Below are 24,375 nucleotides of genomic sequence, written 5' to 3'. Positions count from 1 at the left end.
GGCAGCATTCGAGGGATTCTACGAAACGATGGGGGTGCCGCGTGGCACAGGCCTCGGTGCGGGCGCGACGACTATCAGCACCTGTTTGGGCGGGCGCGGGCTTCCAGAGCTTCGCGGAAGACGTAGGGCAGTGGCTGTGCACTGCACGTCGCCATCGCATAGGGACGTCAGGCGTGGTGTTCTTGGCCTAGCGGGCCCGCGAAAGAAAAGGTGCAGCGGCAGCGTACGCAGGGAGCACGGCCAGGCCTCAGACTGTCGCTGCGCGCCGCTTTTATCGTGCGGCGGCCTCGTCCAGCAGACGCCATGACCGGGCCCCCAAGCGCTGCCGTTTGATCCAGTGAAAGCTCGGTCGCCTAGCCTCATAAAAAGACGCCTGACCTCGCAGCCCATGCGCCGGCCCTATAGACACCTGTGGCTTGACCCCTGCGACATCTCTCCCGTTTCATCAAGTCACCTCTGGAGCTTCCCATCTCCCAACCTCACCTCTCTCGATGCTCGTAGACAGCCTGCGCTGCTCTGAGCTTCCCCGCGATGTTTCGCAACCGGTACGTTGAGCCTTCCGCCTGATGCCCGCAGACGACCTGCGTTGCGTGCGCGCGACGCGCCCGCCCGCCCAGCTCCCACTGTGTACCATTGCTGACCGCTCCGCAGAGCCAATTCGCAGAAGCCCAATGAAGAGCTTATCGAGACCTTCAGAGCGACCTTCCCTCATCTTGCTTCAACCTCGCGCTCGCATTCCCTCAATAATGTCCAAGGACCCTCTCTGACCGATGCGCTCGACGTAGCTCACACAGCCCGGTACGTTTCCGCCCCGGCGCGCCAGCGTTCGACCTCGCGATGCGCTGCCGACCACCCTTGTATCCCACTCTTGCATCGCGTTCCAGGACTCTACTAACGAAGCTTCACCTACAGTACTTTCGGCGACCACGAGGATATCAAGGATGCAGACCCGACGCCGCGCGGGAACAACGAACCATGGCGCTTCACCCCCTCTCTGCTCGACCCAAATAGCTTCGCATTCACCACCTTTGCTAACCAGCCACCGGGATACTACACTCCCACCCCCGGCGGAACCAACACTCTCTACCACAGCCAGGCTGGCGACCTGCACACTCCCGGATTCAGTTTCGGCCTAGGTACACCGCTATCTCTCCCCACTTCAGAAGGCGGCTTGCATGCTGGACAAGCAGCGCCTACCACGCAACTCCATGGCTTCAACCCGCACGCTCTCAGCAACCACCACCACTTCAGCAATCAGAATCCTTTTGCCATCCAGGCGCAACATGCGCCTGCTTTCGCACCACATCAATTTACCCACCAGCCTTCCGTCTTCGAACAACAACATGCGCCACTTGCGCAGACGCACGAGAACTCCCCCATGGACAACATCGTACCCGACGTAGAAATGCAGGAACAATCACCTCTGATTGGCTACGCACCGCAGACGTTCGAGGACCATGCTCCTGCTCCGGCTGCGCCGCTACCTGGAGAGAAGTAAGTATACATGATTGCTCTGACTCGTTTGGTCACGTTTGGCTGACGGAAAATAGTTTCCGGTATCACGTTACTTTGAATGCGCCAACTGCGATGATCAAGCACGCAGATGAGATTCCAGTGACATACCTCAATAAGGGACAAGCTTATACCATCTCCCTTGTTGATACGCAACCCATTCAGAACTCGTCAACTCCTGTCAAGTACCGGACCTTCATCCGGATTTCTTTCGAAGATGAACAACAACGACAACGTCCAGCTTCGTGTTGGCAGCTTTGGAAGGAGGGCCGCGGGACTAATGAGGCACATCAAAGAGGTGGCCGTTTGCAAGCCGTTGAGTTCGTCGATCCAAGCCAGGTGGGCGGCGGTGACATGCAAGGACGCCCCAAGATCGAGCTCGACACCGCTTCCTTTGATGGCTTCGCTGTTACGTGGTCGCCCGTCCACAACACCGCACCCGAATGTTCGCTTGCTGTTCGCTTCAATTTTCTTTCAACGGATTTCAGCCACTCCAAGGGTGTCAAAGGCATCCCAGTCCGACTATGCGCCAAGACTGAGTTGGTAACGAACGCGCCTGGGTCTCCGGGGAGCGGCAAGCAGAATGAACTTTGCTATTGCAAGGTGAAGCTGTTCCGCGACCACGGTGCGGAAAGAAAGCTGTCCAACGATGTCGCACACGTTAAGAAAACCATCGACAAATTGAAACAACAGATTGCTCAGGTTGAATCAGGCATGAAGGACTTTGGAAAGCGAAAGCGTAGTGGTTCGATATCCAAGGGCGCCCCAAGTCAAAGACCGGGAAAGGTGCAAAAACACAAGCGAACATGGTCTATGTCATCCAACAGCGAGTCTGGAGGTCGGCCAGCTGCTGAAGAGGACCTACACCTTAAGCTGGCCAGCCTACAGGACATGTTCAGTTCCACGAGGCCAGTCAGCGTGCTATACCTCAAGGGAGAAGAAAGCGATGATCCGGATCTTCATCCAGTACAGCTCACAGGCTCACCACCGACTCTCCAGAGAATAGATACGAACGTGAGTACCGACACGCAAATGTGGGAAAGACAGAGCGCGCACACTGGAGCCACGTCCTCAGTCGTCTCGCCAACTCCCAGCCATCAATCTATACACTCCGAAAAACGCAGAGGCTCGGCTTTTAAACATCCCACGCCATTCCCGCCCTCTCGAATGTCATCGAATGAATGGCGGAATCTCCCTCAGACTGCGATAGGCGACCTCAAACCGCAAGGTGTTACCGCTGGTTCTGATGTTCCCACCAAGGTCCAACGACCGTACGGCGACGATCATGCCCTTTCTGGGTGGATCGAAGCTTTAGGGGTCGATCAAACCTACCAACCGCCACCCGAGCCAATAATCAAGCCAGGTAAGTAACGATCATCGCTTCATACATCATATGCTAATTAAAGTGTCAAGTGGCATGTTTCTTCGTGCAGCCTCGCATTGCGGGTAAACAACCCGACGACAATTACTTCCGGGCCGTTTATCTCATGGACCGCACCCTCAAAGAACTCGTCGCCGGTATCGCGCGGAAGATCAACATCGAACCCACACAGGTCACTCGCACTATCCGAATTAATCAGAAGGGCTTGCAAATTCTTCTCGATGACGCTGGTGTGCAGGACATCCCGGAGCAGCAAGACATGGCTGCGGAATTCCAGGAGATCACACCTCCGACTCAACCCGTGAAACGAGAATGGGACGCAGGCCCAACGGACATCCAAGTCGATGGTGATATTCACGTAATCGAGAACGTAAACTCTACCGGCTACGAGCTCCGACTCCTTTACTGAACGCCAGCCATTCATGGCCTTGTTTGGCCTTGTTGCGGTCTTTATACTCGACCTCAAACTTACCATCCTAATGATCCCACGTAATGATATTGTACTATCTGTACACACTCGGAGTGTTGGCGGCAACATTTGGAGACTCCACACTGGTCCATTTCGATTCACTTCTACCTGACCACCTTTGGCGTTTCTACATCTTTTCCAAGATACCACAGCTCCCTCGCGAGCCTTTGTTACCTTTCTTTTGTTGCCTCGTTTTACGATACCCATTATTCTCCTCGTGAGAAACTTGCTTCGGATGAGATTGGATTTGAAGAGCGATATACACGCGGACAGATCTTGGCTTGAACTTATTACCCATACATACGATTTGGAGCGCGAATGGATGTGGTGTTTGTTAATGAAAGGGCGAGAGGAAAGGGAAGGGAAGGGAATATACACGCATGGATCGTACACGTAGTCCGTGGAGATGGACTTTTCGCTATGAAGCGGTACTCAGTTACTTTGGCAGAGATTGTCTCTTCCTGCTGAAATCTATCAAATACATCACCATCATACTTCACACTCTTCAGCTCATACTTCGCTAACTGCAGTTCGCACCACCAGAGCAGTAATCTACCGCCACCTCGAAGCGAGCCAAAGAATATAACCTCCCGTACTTCCGATAAGTTTCGGATAAGTCGCAATCACGTCGGATTCGCAAGCAAACGGCCCGCCCGCTCCCCAGCGCCAACTGCCCACACGGCCGGCCCTCCCACCTCAAAACGTATAGTGGCCCTTTCGGCCCATCCAGCCCAGCGCATATACCAACCCACGAGTCAAGCGCGAGAACCCCGGCCGCAGGCCCAAATTCCCATTGCGCAATTTCACACAAAATCGGAGCGCCATACCGAAGTCTAATAAGCATTGAAGTCGTGCATATCACACCAGGCATACATGGGAAGAGGTTGGGATGTCGAGGGCTTCGCACCGAGGTCGGCCCGCAAGGGGCTCGGCATGGGCTTTCTCTTGCAGGTGAAGGAATTGCGGATGGAGAGGTTTTATTCGGTGTGGCTGGGGAGGTTGGGATTAGGATTGGAGGGGTTCCCTAGCGCGGACGCTGGTGGGGATGTGAAGGGCCGCTGGTGGGGAACTTGGAGGAAACCTTCGTCGGATGCAACGAGACTTGATGTCATCCTGCAGCACGCCACTGACCACTCAGACGGGTGAAGTAGCGTTTCGGATGGGGGATGCGCTGGCGTCTCGGTGCTGTTGCGCGGTCGCGGGAGCGTCTCGTGTCAACTTTGGGCGAGTGGGTAAATTGGATTGGGATCGCGATTGCGATTTGCACGAGAAGTCACCCGCTTTTCTGCTGCCGCTTGAGACAGGTCGAGGGCCGGAATAAGCAACGGCATCAAGCACCTGGTGTGTGCCGGCGCTTCCAATGTTTCCCCGGCGTCAAAAGTGTCGTCTGCTTCATGCCGTGCGAACGCGTAGAGAGACACCGGTGGTGCTTAGTACTGCGGTATGGCAGATGGCAATTTCCAGTGCCTTTCGAGTTTGAGCCTAGAATGGTCAAGCCACTGCAAGGGTGTACCAGGTACATGTGCTGTGAGAGGTGACGGTGTGCTGAGCCGGCGCTTTCCAGAGCAGTCCGGTGAGGGCCAGCGTCGTCTCCTACTGCCCCGTGCGGGCTGCTGAATCGGTACGCTTTACATCATGCATCTACACATTACAATTCTCCTTTGCCCTGCAGCGGCAGCCGAGGACTAGGGATCTCGGGGGAAGTTCTCGCTGAGAGTGGCACGCGTTCGCCGAAGTGACACGGAGTTGCCTCCTAGATGCGGACACTGGTACATGAACGCAGAGTCTCCCTGCCAGCGTGAGGCCTGTGTAGAGCATTTCGCCAATGAGAGCAGAGCTGGCACAAATGCCCGGCAGCTTCTCAGTGGTCAAAGATGGGAATTTGAGATGCCGATCTTGAAGATCTTCCTGCTGTGCCACAGTCAGTTCGCCACCCTAGAGGCGCGGGAACTGTGGCGAGTAATCCTGCACTCGCCACAGCGGGCTCGGGATACTGAGCCGTTCGCGCATGTGAGTGTGACTCAGTTCTACATGCATGTATGGCGGTGCATGTGCGGTGAATTGCATTGGTGAATGGACGGCCAAGTAGGCCTCTCGGTTACAGCACGCTTACAACGACGTGCTACACTGAGAGCTGAGAGCGCATTGCCTACGCGTACTTTTCGCCACATGGTCACCGTGATGCTCTCCGCGATAAGCAATCATACGATTTCTTCGCAGCAAATGCATAGAGTAGGCGGTGTGATTCGGTGAGCTGTTCAGGATACCTTTACCGAGCTTTGCTGTGATGGTCTACATTAGGGAAAGCGCAATGCTTTTCTTGAAGTGACGATACCACGCGAGCAAAGCGACCCGAATATGTGGACGTACGTGGGGATAAGCTCAAGGCGTGAGGGAGCTAGACTGGCACGGGAAAGTGATGTTCGAAACGACTTGTGCTCGTCCCAAAGGCGTATCTGCACTGCCACACGACGTTCTGGTTCGCCGGCAGCCAGTCTGACCCGCAGACGCTTGAAAGAGGGGTGCATGATGGCAGAGATGACCCTTCGGGATGCCCGTGGAAAGAGCTAGACATGGGCTATTGTAGCCCTGCATGCGCGCAATTTGTCCTTTGTTTTCGGCGCCTCTATCGACAGCAGAAGTAGGATTCGTGCGGGAATCTAGCGATATTTGCGAGCGAGGTTCACGCCGAAAAGTGACATGGGGTTAGACCACGCACGGCTCCCGATGGCCGCTTTCGGGTCGGCGAGATCACCGATCGCAGGTCCATATCCGCATCGTTGGACGCATCCCTGCAGCAGCGCTGCTTTAATAACCGCGCCCAGGGCAAGCGTTTGATGGGTCCCGTGACTCGTCGCGTTGGCGCCCTTGCCAAAGCTCATTTCACCGCGCAGCGCAGGGGGCGTCGTAAGCTTCTCTTGTCGCCGTTGTTCTGCGTTTTGGATGCTGATTGTTTCTCAGGGCTTCTGCCCCTGTCTTTTGGCTCCAGTTGTAGAGTGCAACCGCGTCGAGCTTGGCTGTCTGCAATGCTGCTGCCGCTGGCATGGGTCGATCGCGGGGATGCGATGCATGCGTACATCATTCACCAGCCTGCAGCGTTTGACGTGCAAGCTCGTGCCTGGCTGCACGGCGCTGCAGCAGTGCACTCGGCGCCCGTCCGGCCCGCCAGCTCAGCGTTTCAGATGCCCTCGTCGTCGACCGCACTCGCGTCGCAAAGCTGGTTTTTTTCCGACCGCGTATTGAAGAAGGAAAATGGCATCGTGGCCCAATCGGAAAACTCTCATCAAAAGCAAATTCCATAAATTCATCCGCGGCTTGCAGGGCCGCATACGCTGGCGTGGCGTCGACGCTGGTCTGCATGCGCTCAGACGCAGCCCGGCGTGCAGGGTGAGCTGGGGGTGAGCTGGAATGCTGCCGGTTGGTCAAGAAGGTTTCTGTGGCCTCCAAGACGGCATTATTGATTCCACCGGAAGTGCATGAACGGTAACATCCATGTGGAAAGGCTGGTCGCTCGCTCAGGGCAAGACATAGTCTGTAGAGCATCGTTCGGACCTTTGTCGCCGGTGTTGCTGCTCGAACAAGAGCTTACGTGCGCGTCGTGATGCTTGCCATCAGAACTCTAACGCTTCCAATGATGCTGAGGCGGTAATGGTATGATGGTTGTAGCCGGTGCGCCGGACGCGGCTCGGGAGAGGCTTGCCCGATTGAGGGTATAAGCGATGAGATAAGACCCTTAGAAGAAAGGTCTTGGTACGGAGCATTTTCGCGATTGATTTGTGGCGCAAACTACATGATATGCACCAACGGGATAGGAAGGTATCGACTTACTCGATATGTTGGATGTCTATTGCCAATAGTTGATCCCATTGTAGAGTTGAGAAAGTACTCCGTGTGATGAGATAAATCCTTCGAGAGTAATCGGACCGCCAGAAAAGGATTGCCGTGACTAGATACTTTGCTTGCGAGAAGGACCCAAGGAAATATTGATAAAACGTTTGTTAAGTGGCGGATACTCCATGGTATGGAAAGTTCCTGGTCCTCGGTAGAGTCACGATTCAGTGCGTGGAACACTGGACGGTAAGCTTACCGCATGGAGAATTCAATACCAAGATCTTCCGACCCGCATGCTGTGGCTGAGATGTGAATCAACAAGTGCTTGCAATTGGGTCGTACAGTGGGATTAGATGCACAATAATGAGTGACACCATCGTCGCGACCAGTAACCACCGTATGTACAGTACAGTTGAGTAAACTTGGGCCGTGGGACCAAGATCATGAACTGTTGATATGGAAACCTACGCACGACAGCTTAAAGACCAGCTACAGCCCCTATGACTGCAATCGAGTACCCAATTTAAGTAACATCCGACTGCCCATGCCTCTGGGCACAGTACGTTTTAGTGAGCAAGAATAAGAAGATGAGTGTGAAGTGAATCTTCGCAGTGTAGAAAATCGAGATGATACACTCGAGAGATCTTCTTCCTACATGTCGATAACATTACCCAATTTCCTGAGCAGGGCGCGAATAGAAATTTGCCCCATAGGCAGCAAGATGCATCTTTCTCAACCCACTCCTCGCCTCCATGTGGATGCTTCTAAGCCAATTTCTGGATGTGACGGGACCAACCTGCTGTTGAGAAACAGCAGGCACAGTCCCATGCAAGGGGGAACGTGCAGCTTTTAGACCGCACCCCTACAGCATATACCAGGGTCCCCCCCCCCCCCCCCAGTTTTTAAAACGTTGGACAATGTTTCTAGGCTCGATATTCTGGAGAGAAGAAGACTTCATTTCCTCGACGCACCACAATCTTAGAGAGCGGCTTCCTTGCTCATGAGTACCTCGAATTGAACTTGTGTGCGAAGATCAGGTCAAAGTCGTCCGGAAAGGTCTACTTGTACCTTCTTTCCTGATTTCAGTCTTAGATTGGATATCTCAGCATGATTCTGGCGACGATGAAGCTCACCACCGAATGGCCTGGGCCAAACATGAAATATTTACTTCATTATTTGACCACAGCTGCGCTTGATCTAATCTTTTGGTGATGATGGAGCTCATCCATGTATTATACGCCAAACCATGTGCCATGGATATGTCTGTCCTTGGGATTCTGTCGGACTTCGGAGCGCCACAAATTAATCATGGGCACATCTGGATGGGATTTCTCGACCAGTCTCGCATCCCATATATTGGTAGCCGGAGTATTGTCAGAGTAGAGCTCGATGGCAAAGTGCACAAAAAAGCGAAGCGAAATTATAGTACTTAGACTCTCATGTGGAATTATTGCCTCATCCTTTACCGTCATTCGCAGCGTCTCGTCCATGAAGGCGTCCCTTTTGCAATATTTGTGCTAGAAAGCCCCCGCAACACGGCAAGTCCGCTCACCGCGTCTATAAATCGTCCTCGCTTCGCCAACTACGGCCTTGTGGCCCAGGAGACACAGCTGGAAGCTCCACGCCGGCTAGGCGTGTACGGTACATCACCTGCCGGGTTCTTTTCCTAAAGTGACTGGCGAATCAATGACCAGCAAAGGTGAAACGCTCTCGGGTCTTAACAAGGCACTGAGGGCAGAAACACCGTTTAGCTCCACCGTACTTAAGACAAATAGCATATTCTTTGTCATTGGTGGAGTGTTATCGCCGCTATACGATCGCAAGCAAGACCACAATATGCGCCGCGACTCAACAAACTGTATGCAGGCAACTTTGTGAACAGGACGTCCGAGACATGTATCGTTATAGTTGGAGAGAATCATACTTATGAGCGTTGTATGATATGCAATCTCTACGTACAACACTATGCATTCCAAGAACGAGGTTTAACGCGATTGCGAAAAAAGGTCCTCTGGAAATACCACAAGCAGCCTTCTCCCGGAAACAGTGCCTCTCTTCAACCGGTTCAATCCTTCCAAAATGCTTCCCAACGTGTGCCCTACTACTTCAACAGGATTTGATTTGATCTTGCTCATTTCTAAGCACTATTGATACATATGATGAAGTTGGATAGCTTTCTGGCGTTTTGCTGCGCTTTCTGGGCATGTTGGCATCATGCAGTCCATGCGTAACGGAGGTCAACCGCCTCGCAGTGCCGTGCCGCAATATGGATAAGTGTTCATGGGGCCAGAAGCTTCTCGATGCCTGATCACCGTCAAATCCAGCCCGACCGGGTCCGAAAATTGCAGGGGTCGGTAAATGATCCTGTATTGGGGCCTGCCTTTCTGCGTCGCTGCAGTCTGTCAAGCTCGGCGGTAGTGTATTGATTTATTCTTTAGAAGCGTGGGCTCGATTTTCCGAATGATTGGCATATATATGTGGAGCAACCTGCACGTAGCCTCGCGCCTTGTTATATTCAGCGCGCGGTGAGATCTAAAATCATAGCTTGGGCTCGTAGACCCGAAATCGTAGCATCCCCGATGAAGTTCTGTATAAGCGCACGTACCTAAAGGCCGGATAGAGGTGGTGTGAGTGTGAAAGTGCAATGACCTCTGTCCAGAAGGATTATGGTAAAGGTTAAAAAGAGATATGAGAGTATCCGAAATTTGAACGTTATCGAACGTCCCAGACCAGAGAATGAGTGATCAGTGAAAGCCTCTCCCAGACACAGAGCAGCAAAACGTTGCCTAGTGGACCTGATCGTTTGAACCTAGTCATATGCTAGATGGAGCCATTGCACAATATGTTGTTCGTGAAATAGTGTCACTCCATAAGGGGCTTCTCACTGGGAAAATTTACGTTAAGGTGTTGTCCTATGAGAGATTGAAATTTCTTGTCTGAGAATTATCGATACAAAGTCAAGAAGGACAATCGGACTGAGCGGAGACCAGAATGCTTAGGAAGAAGAAGCACCCTCCATCGCTCCACCACAGTTGCAGCATGTAAGCATGCTTTCCCTCCTCTTCAGACTGCCTGCTTTGTCTCAGCAACCGCATCGCGCTAAGATCCATCTTCGTCTCCTCGTCTCCTCGTTGACCTGCGTTCGCCTCTCTTTGGTCGCCTCTTCAGCCAACCCGTGTTTGGTGTCGAGATGCTGCCTTACCTGGCACAGGAACAGAACACACGCCAAACAGTCTATACCCACGGCTACGAAAAAGATGACACGTAGCGCTTCCTGGTACACGTACCTGATCTCACTGATTGTCGGCTCCGAGAACCTACGATGCACGCGAAGCCTTCCGTGCAGGCGGAGCGTATGAACACGCATCCGCCGTCTTCAGAAGAGTCCGATATGGTCCAAGAAAGAGCTGAGATGCGGATATGGAGGATGGTTGCGGGTATAGCAACCCCAAGATGACGCCTAAGGTGCGGATGAAGGCCCATGTTGAAGTGGCAGAGGCTGGGTCCTCTGACAGCTTCATCTCCTTGTCATAGCCGACGTGCAGGTACATGAAGAGGACTAGCAATGCGACGTCGCCAATTGGTACGTTCAGCCAGAAGACCTATCGCTCCGTATGTCAGGCTTTATTATAAGAAAAGCACACAGCCAGCCAATGATGCATCTGCTTGGCCGGTTCAACGTACCCATCTCCAGGATCCAGAATCGACAACAGCGCCACCAACAATTCGTCCTGCTGTCATGCCAACTGTGTAAGATATCATTACAATCGCGAGGTAATAGCTCCTTTGGCGTCAAGGCACTGAATCTCCGAGGATGATACCTTGAAGTGCATTTTGGTGAGTGACGTTTCCGCTGTCATCCATGCTAAGTCGGTGCAACTGACCTGAGATCATGACCATGCCGCCGGAACCTGCGCATTGAATCCCACGACCCGCTATGAGCATGCTGCTGTTGACAGCTCCGCCGCAAATTCCTGACCCAAGCGTGAACAGTGCCGTTGCACCTAACATACGCCAACAGCGGCCAAAATTGTTACACGGCTGGCCAAATAGAGGCTGAACAGCGGCACTTCATGATGGAGATAGTGAGCGTAAGATAACCCAAAGAGGTAGCTTGACACGTACCAGCAGATACAGAATGCATTGGTGATCTAGATGTACTCTTCTCTCATGTCAAGGTACTATGGCGGGACCACCTGTGACGACGATGCTATTCTCGAATCTATGCGAGTTTAGCGTTACCCTAGAACGGCCATTCTCTGCGCATGTCTGTTGCTGCCCTTCCAGTAACCTTATGTCTCTCTGGACCAAATCGCTCCAGGTCCGGATATGGGTCCTTACCTTTCATGGTTCTATATGATGACCGTCGATAAGAGACAGGGTGTGCGCATCGACTCGACTAAAACTCCTTCCAGCAAAGGAGGGTTTGTCAGGTCAAGGCTGGGATCTTCTACCACAGTTCTTAACTTTTGACGGAGAGCGGGGAGATATTCAGGATGGGTGAATGTGTCTTGGATGAGCTGCGTAGCAATCTGGTATGGTCAGTGCTTTTCTACTGCACGAGGTTCAGAGTTCGTACGACCGGTTTAGCCGTAGTAGAAGAGACGAACGTAATATTCATGTCATGCAATATGCGGCTATGCGATGCCTCGGGAAGATTCCGAATTAGATCTTGCAGAATCGAACGCTACTATACATCAGAGAGATAGGCTCGGAACAAGGAGCGTGAAAGCACACACCGTTTTAGTGTCCTGGTTATCGTTAGCATGATACCCGTTGATTTCAGCTGCTATCGATTGATGAATGTACTTTTGGCTCAAATTGCGTCCCGTGGCCAACCAACCGAGGCAAGCCTCAACGGTCAGCATCGTGGGATTGATCCAAGAGGTAAACATACGGTACCGAGAACGCTGGAAAGCCTTTTGCGGCCTCTGACACAAATGTCACTTCGTCAATGTATTTCAAGCCACGATCCACGAACTCTGGGGTGTTTGCTTGCGAGTGTCAGCGACTACTCTAGACAATGAAGCCGATGATATTACCGAATTCAGCGCCAAACAATATGAGTATGTTCATTCGCGAGGCGAAAGCCTCACGGTTTCCCAAAGTGATATTTTGCCGGAACCTGCGTCAACATGAGCCGGGTCCGTTGCCGTGCAAGTCATTAGCTACCATCGTCGAGAGCACTCTTGCGTAGTGCCTCGTTCATTTCTTCTTCCATGATAACAATGAATGTTTGGTCTCCAAGAGAAAAATTGGTTTGTCACGGTTCGTATGGCACACACTACAGGCATACCGTCCTCATCGCGTCGGTCCGGCCACTCATAACCGAATACATGCTTCAGTTGGAAATGCTCTTTGGACCAAGTATGGCTTGAAAGGATAGTAATGCTTGTTCTGTTGAGCTCGTCCCAGTGGTCTTTGCTAGACACAAGATGAAGATGATTTCCGGGAATCAACATTAAATATAGCCCTCCTTTGTGTTGTGGGACGTCAAGTCCTGCTATCCCCTGAGTGTAGTAGAAGCTCAACTGCTCTGCTCGGTCTATCAACATACGCCTCCCATTCAGAAGGAACCGCCATTGCTCCGGAATGTGCAACCTAAGGCCCAAATACAGAAAGACAAAAAGAAGCGAGAGCAACAACACGATGGCTACAACCATGACTGTTGGATGACGATGATGAAACTGTCTGAAACTGTCTTTAGATACGAATGCAATGTCGGAGGAACCTGCGAATCTCCGTAGTCGAGAAAGCAAAGTACTGACAGAGCGCTGCGTCTGGTGCTGGCTGTGTCGCATACATACTCAGGCAGGCAGAATAGGACTCATGCTGCGCCGCCCTCGAGCTCCGCCTTGTGTTAGACGACAACGGCAGGACCTTGCAACTCAAACATTTCGCTGGGTCCTCGCTTCACCCAGGAGTGGCAAAATAGAGAGGCGCCACACCTAGGGCCTACCGAACATAGATGTCATCAAGAACCTTACATAGCTGGTATAACTGTGTTTCAGATCAAGGATGTTCTTGCGTCGCAACAGCAACTCCATACATCGCCGCGAGAACAAAAACGCTGATCGAGGACGAAGCCTAGTAATCGATGATCTCCACGATATAACCAACCCAAACCCCGCAGAACCTACTCCCATCATCCCCTCTCCCGAGCACTCTGTCCGCCCCAGAACCACCGCATCCCCACAGTTAGTCTCCATGTCTTGCCCACCCGCCACTCCAACGAAGCCATACCTCCACCGTTCACAGCACTCCTTAGTCCTTGCATCACACATCGCATCTAGCACCTCCCTCCCTAGCACAAAACCCATAGCCACCAGCACTAGTATTCGTAGACATAAGCAGCATACATTAACAAGGATATAAGAGACTAAATCGCATGCACAAAGCACCATTACTACCAACCATCCTCCCAAACCCACCGAGTCCCAAATTCCCACTAGAGCCGTACCGTACCGTACCGAACCGTGTCTTCGTCATGTACACAGATGCCCAAACCCATCCCGTCCCCAATCCAGCCCAAGAAATCCTCCGAGACCCAGCGCCAACGTAGACTCACGCAAAGCAGAGACCTGACACAGCCCAAAGCAACCATTGCAAACGACGCCTACACAGCCTTCTGCTTCGGATACTCCCCCGGCACGTGTAAATCGCTCACACTGAAGTCGGTATTCTGCCTCCTCACGCCAGGCACAACATTCACCTCACCACTGCCTCCGCCAACAACCTCACCATTCGCACTGCCGATATGCTTCCCCTCCTCCGCAGCCACCAGCCCGGGCGTCGCCTGCGGGAAGTCGCGCGCGCTCGACTCAGGCTCAGGGATGCGCTCCGCAGTCCTGACCACGGGCGCCGCCACGCCGACAACAGCCTCGCGGGCGACAGCGGATGTCTGGCCCTCCGTCGTCACCATCACGGGATTGCTCACGCCCGAGAACGCCTCGTGGCCTTCGTCGTCGAGGCCGTGTCCGGAGCGTGGGGGGATGGGCACGGCGCCGCCTACGAGCGCGGCGTTTCCGTGCTGCGAGACGAGTTGGGACGCGGGGTGCGAGGCGTAGTCTTGAGGTGCGGAGGTTGAGGTTGGGCCGGCGAGCGCGGCGTTGGTTTCATTTTCTTGGTCTGGAGCCTCGCGGTGGCGGTGGAGGGCTTCGGCACCGACGGCGCCTGCGGCAAGGCCGCCTGCTCCGGCGGCGGCGGGGGCCATCCAGTCACCATAGTTACTTACTACGCGCTGGGTCTGGATCTGGGGCTGGCCCTGGCCGAAGGTAGGGTATTGCTTTTGAGGTTGTTGCTGAGGGACGGGGGTTTGGGCACCAGTGGAAGGTTGGTAGGGCTGGTAGGGTACAGGTTGGATAGCAGATTGGCTGGCGTTCTGATTAGGATACGGCGGGTTTGCAGCACCCTGGCCCGGGGTTTCCGGTGCATTGTTCGCAAAGTACGAGGTCTCCCGCTGGAACTGCTGCTGCGGGTTGTCCGGGTGATACTCGTAGGGATTGCCAGGACCGTACGCTGCGTCATACGGGGTGCGGTCATCGTATGCGTTTGGATAGCTAGCATGTGCCATCTGGGGGCCTCCGGCTGCGGTTGCTAGATCAAGACCGACTTCCGATGAGCTGCCACTGGAAGGGCCACGCGCCTGTAAGCTTCGGTCGACCTGGAGATCACTTGGGAATCGCCCACCTGGACTGGGTCGAGACGGACGCTCGGACTCTGCGACGCCTTGGTTCTGGACCGATTGTGCTGCGGAGAAGGGAACATGGTCTGCCTCGTCCTCTTCTAGGCCTCCATCGGAGCTGACTGAGCGGGTGCTGCCGGTACTCATGCTGCGTTTGTGGCGCGTGACGAAGGCGTTTCGCTCGTCGCCGGTCTTGTCTATCAGACTGTTGATGTCGTCGTACCAGGCCAACATGGTATCATACGTTTCGGCCCTGCTACGTGTCAGTGATCAATCTGAACTGAGTTGTTGCACTTACCTGAAAATCCATGTATGTCCTCTGTGCATCGAGCCAGTCTGACGGCCTTTGATCACTGCGAAACTTAGCAACGTCAACCCTTTTTCCTGAAACTCGACTTACCGAACTTGTACGAGCTGCTGTTGGGCTGAGCGTGGCTCCCCAACTTCTGATCAGACAGGAGCAGGGACATAACCGGCGGTTGAGTATAGATACGGTCCGCGCTCTTGAACTCATGCAGATGAGTAGGCGATAAGACGTACCTGCCAGACATCAGTACAGAAAGGACCGTGAAAACTAATATGGCAACACTCACCAGCCTGGCGTATAGCTCTTGAGATACTTTGACTTGCGCTCTAACATCCCCGCTCTCACCTCAGCCGCAGCAGGATGGTGCTTGCCTGGGTACTCAATGTCCTCCAGCCTCCTCAGAGGCAGGTTGGGGTTCACAAAATGCGGGTCGTGCGTCACGAATTCGTTCCACTCCAGATCACGAGACATGCCCACAGGCCCGCTTCGCAGCTTTTCGATGGTGGAGTAATTCTCGTCAGCCTCGTGCTTCATGATGCTCGCGAGCGCATTGTACGCTTTCTGAATCTCGCCCACAACGATCGACTCCAGTTCGCGTCCAGAGTGCTCAAGGTTGAGATAGGCGCGGTGCAGGTAGTTCTCCTCATCAATCTGGCGCTCGACCTGTCGTTCCACACCCAAGCGGACCACGAATGGGTCGCCTTTGCCAGCTACGGCCGCTGGATCGGAGTCTATCAGGGCAAGCGACTCCTCCAGTGCACCCACAGCTTTGCGGGTGTTTTCTTTCTCTTTGTCCACCGAGTTCTTGAAGTCGCCGCTCAGGGACTTGATTTCCTTGATCTTCTGGCTCAGGTCTGCCCGGAGCCCGGAGAGCTGGTTGACAACCTCGCTCTCAATCTCCTTGGCCTTGTTCGACTCGGACAGAGCCTGCTTGTGGTAGTCGCGCAGGATCTTGTTTGCGTCGTTCAGGCCGCCGTCGGCAAGGAACAGCGCGGGGGCGTTGGTGTTGTTGACGACATTGGAGACCTTAAGCAGGGCCTTGGAGCGGTGTTCGTAGGAGGCGCCGACTTCGCGAAAGTAGGTAATGAGGTCTTTGAGCAGTTTCCGCCACGCTGTGAAGAGGTTAGTGATGTGTAGATTGGTGTCATATAGCGCAGGCAGGCGTACCTTGGAAGCGGTTTGCAAGGATGTCGGTGGGGGACCCTGAAGTTGGGACGGGGGTATAAAAGACGCTGTTGTGCTTAACACCACTGCCATCCTCGTCCGCGAACTCGACGCCCTTGATGCTCCCCGCACGCACGCTGCGTCTGCTGCTGCTGCGCTTCAGACTGCCGCTCCTCTTGACGGACGCGCGCTTCTTTAGGGTGCCGCTGCGCGAGGGAGTGCCTGAAGCTGTCCCTGATGCACCGTGGCCCACGGTAGACGCTCGCGAGGCGGACCGGGCGGGCACGTGTTCGCCGTCTCCGAGTACTGAGGAACCGCGCGTTCGCGCGTCGAAGTTCTCCTCGAACCTGCCCAACCTGTCGCCGTCGTAGCGGTTCAGCGATTGCGACAGCGGCGAAGATTCCACCGGCGCAGAGGGCGTGTTCGCAAAGTCGTTGCCGTCGACATTGAGGTGCGAATTGGCACCATATCCTCTGCTCAGATGCGCAGGGTCTTGGGGCGGGGGGATGCCATTGTAGCCACCCGAGGGCGTGACAGGTCGCTGAGACGCCATTGCGAGCACTTGTCGCAACGCTTACGGAAAGGCCTTGGGGAATATCGGGGACGGTGCAGCAGAATTGTGGTGCTGTAGGTCGCAAGCTCCAGCTGCTGCTGCGGAGACCTCGGGAATGACGTTTGCACGGGCGTCTGCAGCTCAAAAGGAGAAGCCCGAGGCGGAGCAGTCAATCAGACGATGCCCAAGTGCGCAGCGAGGTTACTACCAGTTAGGCGCGTAGATCACTCCGACTAGGAACTGCGCGCGGGGCAGAAATGGCTCTTGGGCGCTGAAACAAATGCCAAAGGGGAAGCTGCCGCCCACAAGAGACCTTTTGTTGTCGCCAAACAGGCATAAGGGCACCGGTGATGTCATGCACACAGCTTGCGCTCTGCGCCTTGGCAACTGGTTCAACACCAAAGATCGTCATCGGTAGCACCATCCACCCAACTCGTCGCGCGCCGCTCCCTAGCCCGTTTGGGCAACGTCGTTCTCCTATGATTTGGCATTGGCGCGTCTCCGGGCGCATCGCACCCCTTTACAACCTTTCATGACGGCGCAGGTGGAACTTGATGCTTGTCACATGTTGAAAGCGCCGCCCGCCTGGCCTCGTGGCATTCACAAACCAAGGCGCGGGGTGCTCGTAGCCCTTGAACTAAACCGCCATATCTGGTCCCCAGGGTGTCACTAGCCACACCTTTCACAATTGAATGCAGACTGTACGTGCTAGCGCGCATCTAGCTGTGGAGATGATCTGCCGGCTCTGCCGGGATCTGACGACAGCCTTGCAGACACTGAGGCTTCCGCCCAGCCCGCGAAATCTCCCGACTGCAACCTTGAACCATGTTTTGGAGCCTTTAGCGCATCGATGACAGATACCGAGGATCGTCGCGATCTTGGGACTCATTTGTCGCCAGCCTCGCCGACTGCAATGCTGCCTTGATCGAGGCCGGTCACTCCTAGAATCCTGTCCCCAAGACGCCTGCGAAAACACTTTGAAGAACGCAAGGCAATCCACAGCGTAACACTTTCCGAATGTTTATGATTTCCATATGCTACGTCCATTCCAAGGTCTAGCGGAGTTTTTGAACATGAAGTGAATTCCTTTCTGCCTCTTCTCTTGCAGACAGTCTCTGCGGCCGTGGCCGTGGCCCTCATGCCTCACACTCAGTCCATCCCACCCAGCATTCATCCCCATGCGCCAAAAGCCCAATGCGATCCGTCTATCATGCAGTTCGTATGGTATCGTAGTCTAAGTCGCTTCCACGCTCGTGTTCCCAGGATATCATGCTTATTTGACCGGGCTCCACACCTTCTCGAGCAGACCGCTCTGCTGCGCCAGCCTGTTCAGCGAGTCGTCGGCCTCGCCCATTGCGCGCACGAATCCGCAGAGCGCGAAGGAGGTGTTGTCGCCGGGGATGGCGCGGCCATTGGCATCGACGTTGGCGATGGAGATCTGGACCGAGCCGTGGTCGTCGGGGCGAATGAGGCGGTTGGTTGCGCTGCACTTGCGCGGGATGTAGCTGCGAGGTAGATTATTAGACATGTATCTAGGGTTTCGCAGAGGGCCAATGGTGGCTTACAGATCTACGAGCTCGCCTCTTTCGTTCTCCATTGTGTCGGATTTGGGGGATTAGGTGCGCTGCAATCAACGTGAGCAGTGCGACAAATCTGGCAGCGCTGAATCTTACGTAGGGTGATTGGGAGCGTGTAGCGTGTGTGGTGTTCTGAATTTCCAATGTTGTTTTCGGTCGGTGAGTGCGGAAAAAAGATAAGATAAGCGAGATTCTCACCGCCACAAAACCTTTCAGCCACACTTTCGTGTCGCAACTTCAATGCATGCAGTCTTGCTCGAAGCTCAGAGGTCTCGTGATTTGTATAGTGTCATGCAAAGCAGGGGTATCTACAGAGTCGCAATGCAGCTCTCGCGCGCTGCCTAATACCATGATCATCCCATCCCATGCCCGCTGCTATCAATTCGCTATGCGACAAGGCACTGCAAACCAATGTCTATCTACACTGCAAATAATGTTTCAAAACCATGCTTGAACAATGCATGCAAACTAAAAGAAAACGGACCATGCTTGCGCCAACAGGATGAACGCGCAATTGGTCGTCGCCTAAAATTGCAGATGCTTGAGCCACGGTGCACTTTTCATCAGCGCAATCTGTGCCATCATCCCCTGCAACATCGTCTCTTCAACCCCACGTATCAATTCGTCTTCTTGGGCCGCCTGCCCAACTTCCTCAATGAGAGCCTCCCCCAGAATCCCATACTCTGTTTCGCCAGCGCAATCTCTTCGCTCATCTTCTGCATCATCTGACCTTCGGACCCGTGCACCATTTCCTCTTCGTTGGTCTCTCTGAATGTGCCTTGGGCCACCTATCGGGTTTCGTCTCTAATTTCCTCCGCGAGGAACCCGCTTTTCTTACTCTCCTAGAATCGCACTTTGTTTGGAAGTAACACACTCTTTGTGATGGTCCCCCTCTGCATGGTCATTTCCTTGATCGCCTGCTTGATTGAATCCTTGATCATCTCCTCGGCATTCCCCTTGCAACCCTGAATCTGCACGAGAGCCTTCTGGTAAACCCCATCGTCACCTTCTTCGATACCATACGTCTCCTCGGTTTCTTGGTATCGCGCTTTCTTCGGAAGCATCTCATTGAAAGCATTCACCGTTGTCGTGAGCTCCCTGCTTTCCTCACTTTGTTGGGATCGCGCTTTCTTTTGAAGTTCTAGCACTTCTTTCAAAGCATTTTCTGCTCTCCTGTGTTCTTGGGATTGCGCTCTCTTCTGATGCTCTTCTATGAAAGCATTCTCCGCTGTTCTGGTTTCCACACTCTCTCGGGACTGTACTTTCTTCGGAAGCTCTTCTCTGAAAGCATTCTCCGCAATCTTGGCTTTCTTGTCTGGTGAGCTCGGACAAAGTGAGGTAAAGTCTCGGGCGATCCGCTTGTTGCGAGGTTTCGGAAAATGCCAGACTGTCGGGGTATTGCCAGATCTTCGATCGAGCTGAACTGCTTGAACCATCCTGTTCAGCGAGTGGCATGCGTCAAAATCACGGCCCTCAGGTCGTGGAGGAGACTGGCCATTCGGGGAACTAGACGCATCAGAATCATAATAGATGAGGTGGCCATTTTTAGTGAGCCTAAGGGAGGGAGGAGAGTCAACTTGAGAATCGGGTGAACTAAGTGGGGTGGGCCTAACGAGTACGATTAGCACAGCAAGAAGGTGCTAATCGTGCTTCATGCCACAAGGGCAGATCGAGGCGTATGCCTTGCGACCCTTACATCTCCCGTCCTTCAACGACCTCAAGATTCGTGTAATCGTCCATGTTCACCACATTCGTTGACGGAGTATCCATCATCTCTACGTCACCATGCTGAGTCTCGCCACTCTGCGAGCCTTTGACTTCCTGCAGGTCACGGTGCAAGGCTTCGGTGTACTCAGTGGCCACATCGTCGCGGACGTACACGATACCGGTGCTTGTGGGTGGTCGAACCTGGACAACCTTCTTGAGGATGGTCTCTTCGGATTCCAGAGTGACCGTTTCGTCGTTATATTTGCGCCAAATGTCGTTCTGGAAATCGTAGATGTAAATCCAATAATGGCCACCGCTGTGGGAGCCTGCATGCATGAATATGGCATGTAGTCTATACGGGTGATCTTTGCAATCCTCAAAGACGGAATCGATCTGCTTCTCCAGCTTCTCCATGCGATCGTGGATGTCGGTGAGCTCGGGACGGAGTTCATCGGCGCGCTTATTGAGCTGGTCCGCGATTCCCTCCTGAGGTACCGGGCTGGGGTCGCGCTGCTCTAGAGATGCCTGCAGAGATTCACCAGCGGCCTCTGGCGACGAACCCTCGAGCTTTGTAACGAGGCAAGCAGTCTCGTCTAGAACACCGGGGAGATCAACGTCCTTGAAGTCGGTCTCTTTGAGTAGCTTCTTGCGGGTTTCGAGAGCTCTCAGCTCAGCCTGGAGTTGCCACTGCTGGTTCCGAAGCTCTTGTAACTGCTCTTCTGAAAGTGATTTGGTTGACTTCAAGTATCTGTCCAAATATAGAATCTTGTCCAGCGCTAGATGTGATTCATCTTTTCGAGCGCGGCCATTCTCAAACTGCAGGCGTCGAACGTTGATGATTTGGATTGGGGCAGCTGTATCGAAGATCTCGTATTTGGTGACGCCACCTTCGAGTTCGGTAAGGCCGAACTCATCGTCCAGGGCGGCACAAATCGACCGGTCTCTACCCTTCGTCGATACGAGAACATTGTCTTGAAGATCGGACTTTGGAATGTCCTTGTCCTTAGTTCTACGCACAGTTGTGACGTTTGAGAAGAAAGTCCTCTTGATTAAGTCTAATTGCTCGCCATCCTGCAGCACATCTTCTCCCTGGAAAGCGCATGAGAGTAGGTCAAAGACGTTGTTCAGGATCTCAGCGGCGTCCTGCTGTTGGGCTACGTCTTCCAGCTTTTTGAGACCAATGTCAGCCGTAGCTTGTGGCCGAGGAGGAATTGGAGGAGGACGCGAAGGTGGTTCTAGTCGGGTGGACATGGTGTTGTCTGGCTTGTCTGATGATGCTGTCAAGTCCATAGCCTTCATACTATCAGCATCGCCTTCAGCATCACCCATGACCGAATCAGCCGGAGAGGGCGGCATCGACGTATTCTGGAAGCCCGGTGGAAGCATAGGCCCACTGACCGGCATGTCTCCGATCTTGCCCAGCCTTGAGGACGGACGGGTGGGTGGTTTACTCTCGCTCGCAATGTTCGTGCTTTCACCCCTCGTAAGTGCCAAAGCAGCTAGAGATCGCTCGGGGCGGATGTTATGTTCTCTTGCCGTGATCATGTGCTTGAACAAGCCTTGCAGTTCTCGGACAACTATCATCGTCAGTACTACATCCAAGTTTACAAGCTGGTGTCTATGCCCTGAACTCACATTGCTGGCCAGTCTCGGCCCTCGCACGGGTAACGGCAGTCCGTCCCACGCGCTTCGGCCCCAGAGCTTCGGGCGACAGGTCCTGGAAGTGCTTGTCGCAGTCGATGACCATGTCACGCAAGGGCTTGATGGTAAACAAGAACTGCAATACGCTATTCAGGTAGCAAGTATTCCCAATGTTGCAACAACCCACTGGCCATTCGTGCAACTCAAAATTATGACCGCTGGGTTGTTGCTGCTCGCTCCCATACGAATTTTCCTGGTCTTGCCGGACCTTTTGGAGAGCAGTCTCCAGCCGCTGTGCGTTCTCTGGAGAATCCGACAGCATCCCCTCATACAGCGTTTGCAGCACGCTTGGGTCAAGTTTCGACGATCTGTCAGTGATGCCCAAGGTGGCATAAGCTTCAGCAGCGTCCATCTCAGCGGCGTCCATTTGTCCCGTCTCCAGCCATTGCCGCAATCGCTGGCTCTTGCGATGGTCTGCAATGATTTTGACTGCCATTCGTCCTGTTTCGGCTTCCTGGGGACTGTCGTTCACTTTGGATGTGTACATGGTAATGACGAAGTCATCTCCAGAAAGTTCCACAGAATCCGGAAGATTCAGCCAAGCGAGCGCTTCCGCGTACGTTTCTATTGAGTCTGACGCCGCTCGTTGTAACATGTCGCTACCCCTGGCAAGGCCAATTATTCGTAGGGCGCTCCTTGCTTCCTCAACCTGTCTGGGGCCGATGTCTGACAACCTAGCTTTGAACTGGTTTGTGATGATGTTGTCGCTAAGAGCTGGTCCATGGGACGGATCTATACCGAGCGTGCGGTATGCCTGGGTAACATCTTGCCGGGTGAACAATCCTTGTGACTCAAGGATTGCACTTTGTGTATCCAGCGTCTCACTATTGCGGCCCTTAGCCAGATCCTTCAAGCATTCGAAATAGTAGGGTGTGTTAACTGGGTCATTTGCGACTTGACGATCGTATGCGAAGATTAACAGCCGGTCAGCGAAATCAGACAAAGCGCCGAGGCCAGCGTAGTAAGGATGGTCTTCCTCGCGGTGTGAGTTCCGGGTTTCCCTCCGGCCGCCCTCCCTGAGCTCGTAGTCGTCGCAGCCTAAAGCCAGCTCGATGTAGTTGCGTGCAGGGACAAGGGCCAGTGGATTGCGACGCGCAGTCGCGCGCTCCGATTCGGGAAAGCTTAGGATTATGGCGTTGAGTTCATAACGCGCATCCTCGATAATGTTGCGAGTTGTCGTCTCGAGACTATCCAAAGGATGCTGAGCCTCCGAAGGCCTTGGCAAATACCATCCATCTGTACTGTTGCCCTCTGCATCCACTTCCACCGCAAATGTAAACCCTAGCTTCTTGAGCATGTCGTCGCAGTCTCGTCCAAAAGTCTTGAGGAACTTCCGGTTCAGAAGAGGTATCCTAGGCTTTGCTTTTGTTGAATTGAAACTGTCAAAGAGGTACGTGTTCAGGTAATTGGGTCCCTCGATTGGCTGGGCCATGTCAGGATCGGCGCGGGCTCCGTCGATTTCCTTTGCACGCTCCCATCGCCTACGCAGGTTCGCCGGATCCGTGAGTAGGGCAATATCGGAGTCAGAGAGGCGGGGCGGCGATATGCGTATCCGCAGGGTGACGGGGCATTTGTCCGCTGAACAATAGAAGGTGTACGACCGCGGTTTGGTATGGCCGCCTAGACTTCCAGATCTTGACGGGTCTTCCTCGCCGGAAAACAAGAAGTGATGGAGCGGGGACTCAAGGTCTGTCTTCCTGCATGGGTGGTCCTGGAGGCCATTATCACGGAAGTCGACCCAGATGTCGAAGTGCCATCGGCAGATCCTGCAGTAAACAGCAACCCTGTAAACCGTGTTCTCATCCGGATCTACCCCTTTCTGTGGAAGCTCACTCTGCTCTTCCTTGAGCTGCACATCGTGGCGACAGTTCCGACGCGGGACGGAGGAGGTCGGAGCAGCATGGGGGTCATAATGCGGCGGCGGTGAGGTCAGCAGGTTCCTGCCCGCGGCGGGCTCGTAGCGTGGGTCGTATGTGAGAAGATTCTGCAGCAGCAGAGGCGCCGTTTTACCTGTGGAACATCATAGTCAGTCATTAGCACGCATGGCATACGGTGTTCTCGTGCGACTAACCTGGGCCGAGCATGGCTGCCGCTGCGGCGGGGTTCAGTGGAAGCTATGTTGAAGAATATCGTGTCCGAAGCTGCAGAGGCAAAATCCGCAAACGTTGGATGGGGCGCAGACGTGGCAGGAAGCAGGGTTGACGCGGGGCGGGCTTCGTCAAGTGGAAGGTGCAGGCGTGCTATGTCGTCTCTAGGCGGCAGTCGCGCAACCGGATCAACAGCAGGTTGCGCTTGCCACAATCGTATTGATGCAACGGGAGCCCACGTCCGGCAATGTTTGGTCTTGTAAGAGCAAGCAGTTTGCAGTCTAGCCGGACGGGAAGCCAGCAGTCTCTCAAAGCGGCGCTGCGGGTGAGACATTTGGCCTTCAGTCGACACAAGCAGTGATGCGCGCCAAGGCGTGGGAGTTGCGCTGTCGCTAGCGCCGC

The 24,375-nt window shown here is 53.9% G+C and overlaps 6 protein-coding genes across 6 annotated transcripts; 1 reads left to right on the top strand and 5 right to left on the bottom strand.

The window, feature by feature from the left end:
- Positions 1–531: 531 nt before the first annotated feature.
- On the top strand, positions 532–3,302 carry CC84DRAFT_1222575 (CP2 transcription factor family protein-like protein; the record flags this gene model as incomplete). The annotated part of the gene is made up of 5 exons (XM_018183388.1): positions 532–545; positions 652–798; positions 913–1,494; positions 1,551–2,875; positions 2,926–3,302. The coding sequence occupies 5 exons, from the start codon at positions 532–534 to the stop codon at positions 3,300–3,302; spliced, it is 2,445 nt and encodes an 814-aa protein (XP_018029920.1).
- A 7,421-nt stretch (positions 3,303–10,723) lies between these two features.
- CC84DRAFT_1050998 (uncharacterized protein) lies at positions 10,724–10,985 on the bottom strand (the record flags this gene model as incomplete). Its single annotated transcript, XM_018173476.1, has 2 exons — positions 10,724–10,795; positions 10,878–10,985. Coding segments are annotated over 2 exons (180 nt in total), but the record flags the coding sequence as incomplete, so codon positions are not given.
- A 93-nt stretch (positions 10,986–11,078) lies between these two features.
- On the bottom strand, positions 11,079–11,264 carry CC84DRAFT_1048333 (uncharacterized protein; the record flags this gene model as incomplete). The annotated part of the gene is made up of 1 exon (XM_018173438.1): positions 11,079–11,264. A coding segment is annotated over one exon (186 nt), but the record flags the coding sequence as incomplete, so codon positions are not given.
- Positions 11,265–13,532: 2,268 nt separating this feature from the next.
- On the bottom strand, positions 13,533–17,271 carry CC84DRAFT_1130312 (uncharacterized protein). The gene is made up of 5 exons (XM_018175856.1): positions 16,352–17,271; positions 15,471–16,296; positions 15,278–15,417; positions 15,176–15,230; positions 13,533–15,130 (listed from the first exon to the last, which is right to left on the bottom strand). The coding sequence occupies exons 1-5, from the start codon at positions 16,899–16,901 to the stop codon at positions 13,810–13,812; spliced, it is 2,892 nt and encodes a 963-aa protein (XP_018029917.1). The 5' UTR covers positions 16,902–17,271; the 3' UTR covers positions 13,533–13,809.
- Positions 17,272–17,905: 634 nt separating this feature from the next.
- On the bottom strand, positions 17,906–18,622 carry CC84DRAFT_1169085 (ribosomal protein S21e). Its single transcript, XM_018179570.1, has 3 exons — positions 18,575–18,622; positions 18,467–18,525; positions 17,906–18,406 (listed from the first exon to the last, which is right to left on the bottom strand). Exons 2-3 carry the CDS (start codon positions 18,496–18,498, stop codon positions 18,175–18,177), a joined length of 264 nt encoding a protein of 87 aa, XP_018029916.1. The 5' UTR covers positions 18,499–18,525; positions 18,575–18,622; the 3' UTR covers positions 17,906–18,174.
- Positions 18,623–20,042: 1,420 nt separating this feature from the next.
- Positions 20,043–24,336, bottom strand: CC84DRAFT_364871 (cysteine proteinase). Its single transcript, XM_018185932.1, has 3 exons — positions 23,958–24,336; positions 21,821–23,896; positions 20,043–21,762 (listed from the first exon to the last, which is right to left on the bottom strand). The coding sequence occupies exons 1-3, from the start codon at positions 23,968–23,970 to the stop codon at positions 20,171–20,173; spliced, it is 3,681 nt and encodes a 1,226-aa protein (XP_018029915.1). The 5' UTR covers positions 23,971–24,336; the 3' UTR covers positions 20,043–20,170.
- Between the last annotated feature and the right edge of the window lie 39 nt (positions 24,337–24,375).

This window comes from Paraphaeosphaeria sporulosa (assembly GCF_001642045.1).
Source record: "Paraphaeosphaeria sporulosa strain AP3s5-JAC2a unplaced genomic scaffold CC84scaffold_14, whole genome shotgun sequence".
NCBI lineage: Eukaryota > Fungi > Ascomycota > Dothideomycetes > Pleosporales > Didymosphaeriaceae > Paraphaeosphaeria > Paraphaeosphaeria sporulosa.
This window is presented reverse-complemented; position numbering and strand designations above follow the sequence as displayed.

Coding starts and splice junctions, on each gene's coding strand:
- CC84DRAFT_1130312 (XM_018175856.1), bottom strand. CDS start 16,901: ATGGCGTCTCAGCGACCTGTCACGCCCTCGGGTGGCTACAATGGCATC. Junction 16,297..16,351: donor CCTTGCAAACCGCTTCCAAG/GTACGCCTGCCT, acceptor ACCTCTTCACAG/CGTGGCGGAAACTGCTCAAA. Junction 15,231..15,277: donor CAGCAGCTCGTACAAGTTCG/GTAAGTCGAGTT, acceptor TAAGTTTCGCAG/TGATCAAAGGCCGTCAGACT.
- CC84DRAFT_1169085 (XM_018179570.1), bottom strand. CDS start 18,498: ATGGAGAACGAAAGAGGCGAGCTCGTAGATCT. Junction 18,407..18,466: donor AGAGGCGAGCTCGTAGATCT/GTAAGCCACCAT, acceptor TCTACCTCGCAG/CTACATCCCGCGCAAGTGCA.
- CC84DRAFT_364871 (XM_018185932.1), bottom strand. Junction 21,763..21,820: donor GGCCGAGACTGGCCAGCAAT/GTGAGTTCAGGG, acceptor TGACGATGATAG/TTGTCCGAGAACTGCAAGGC.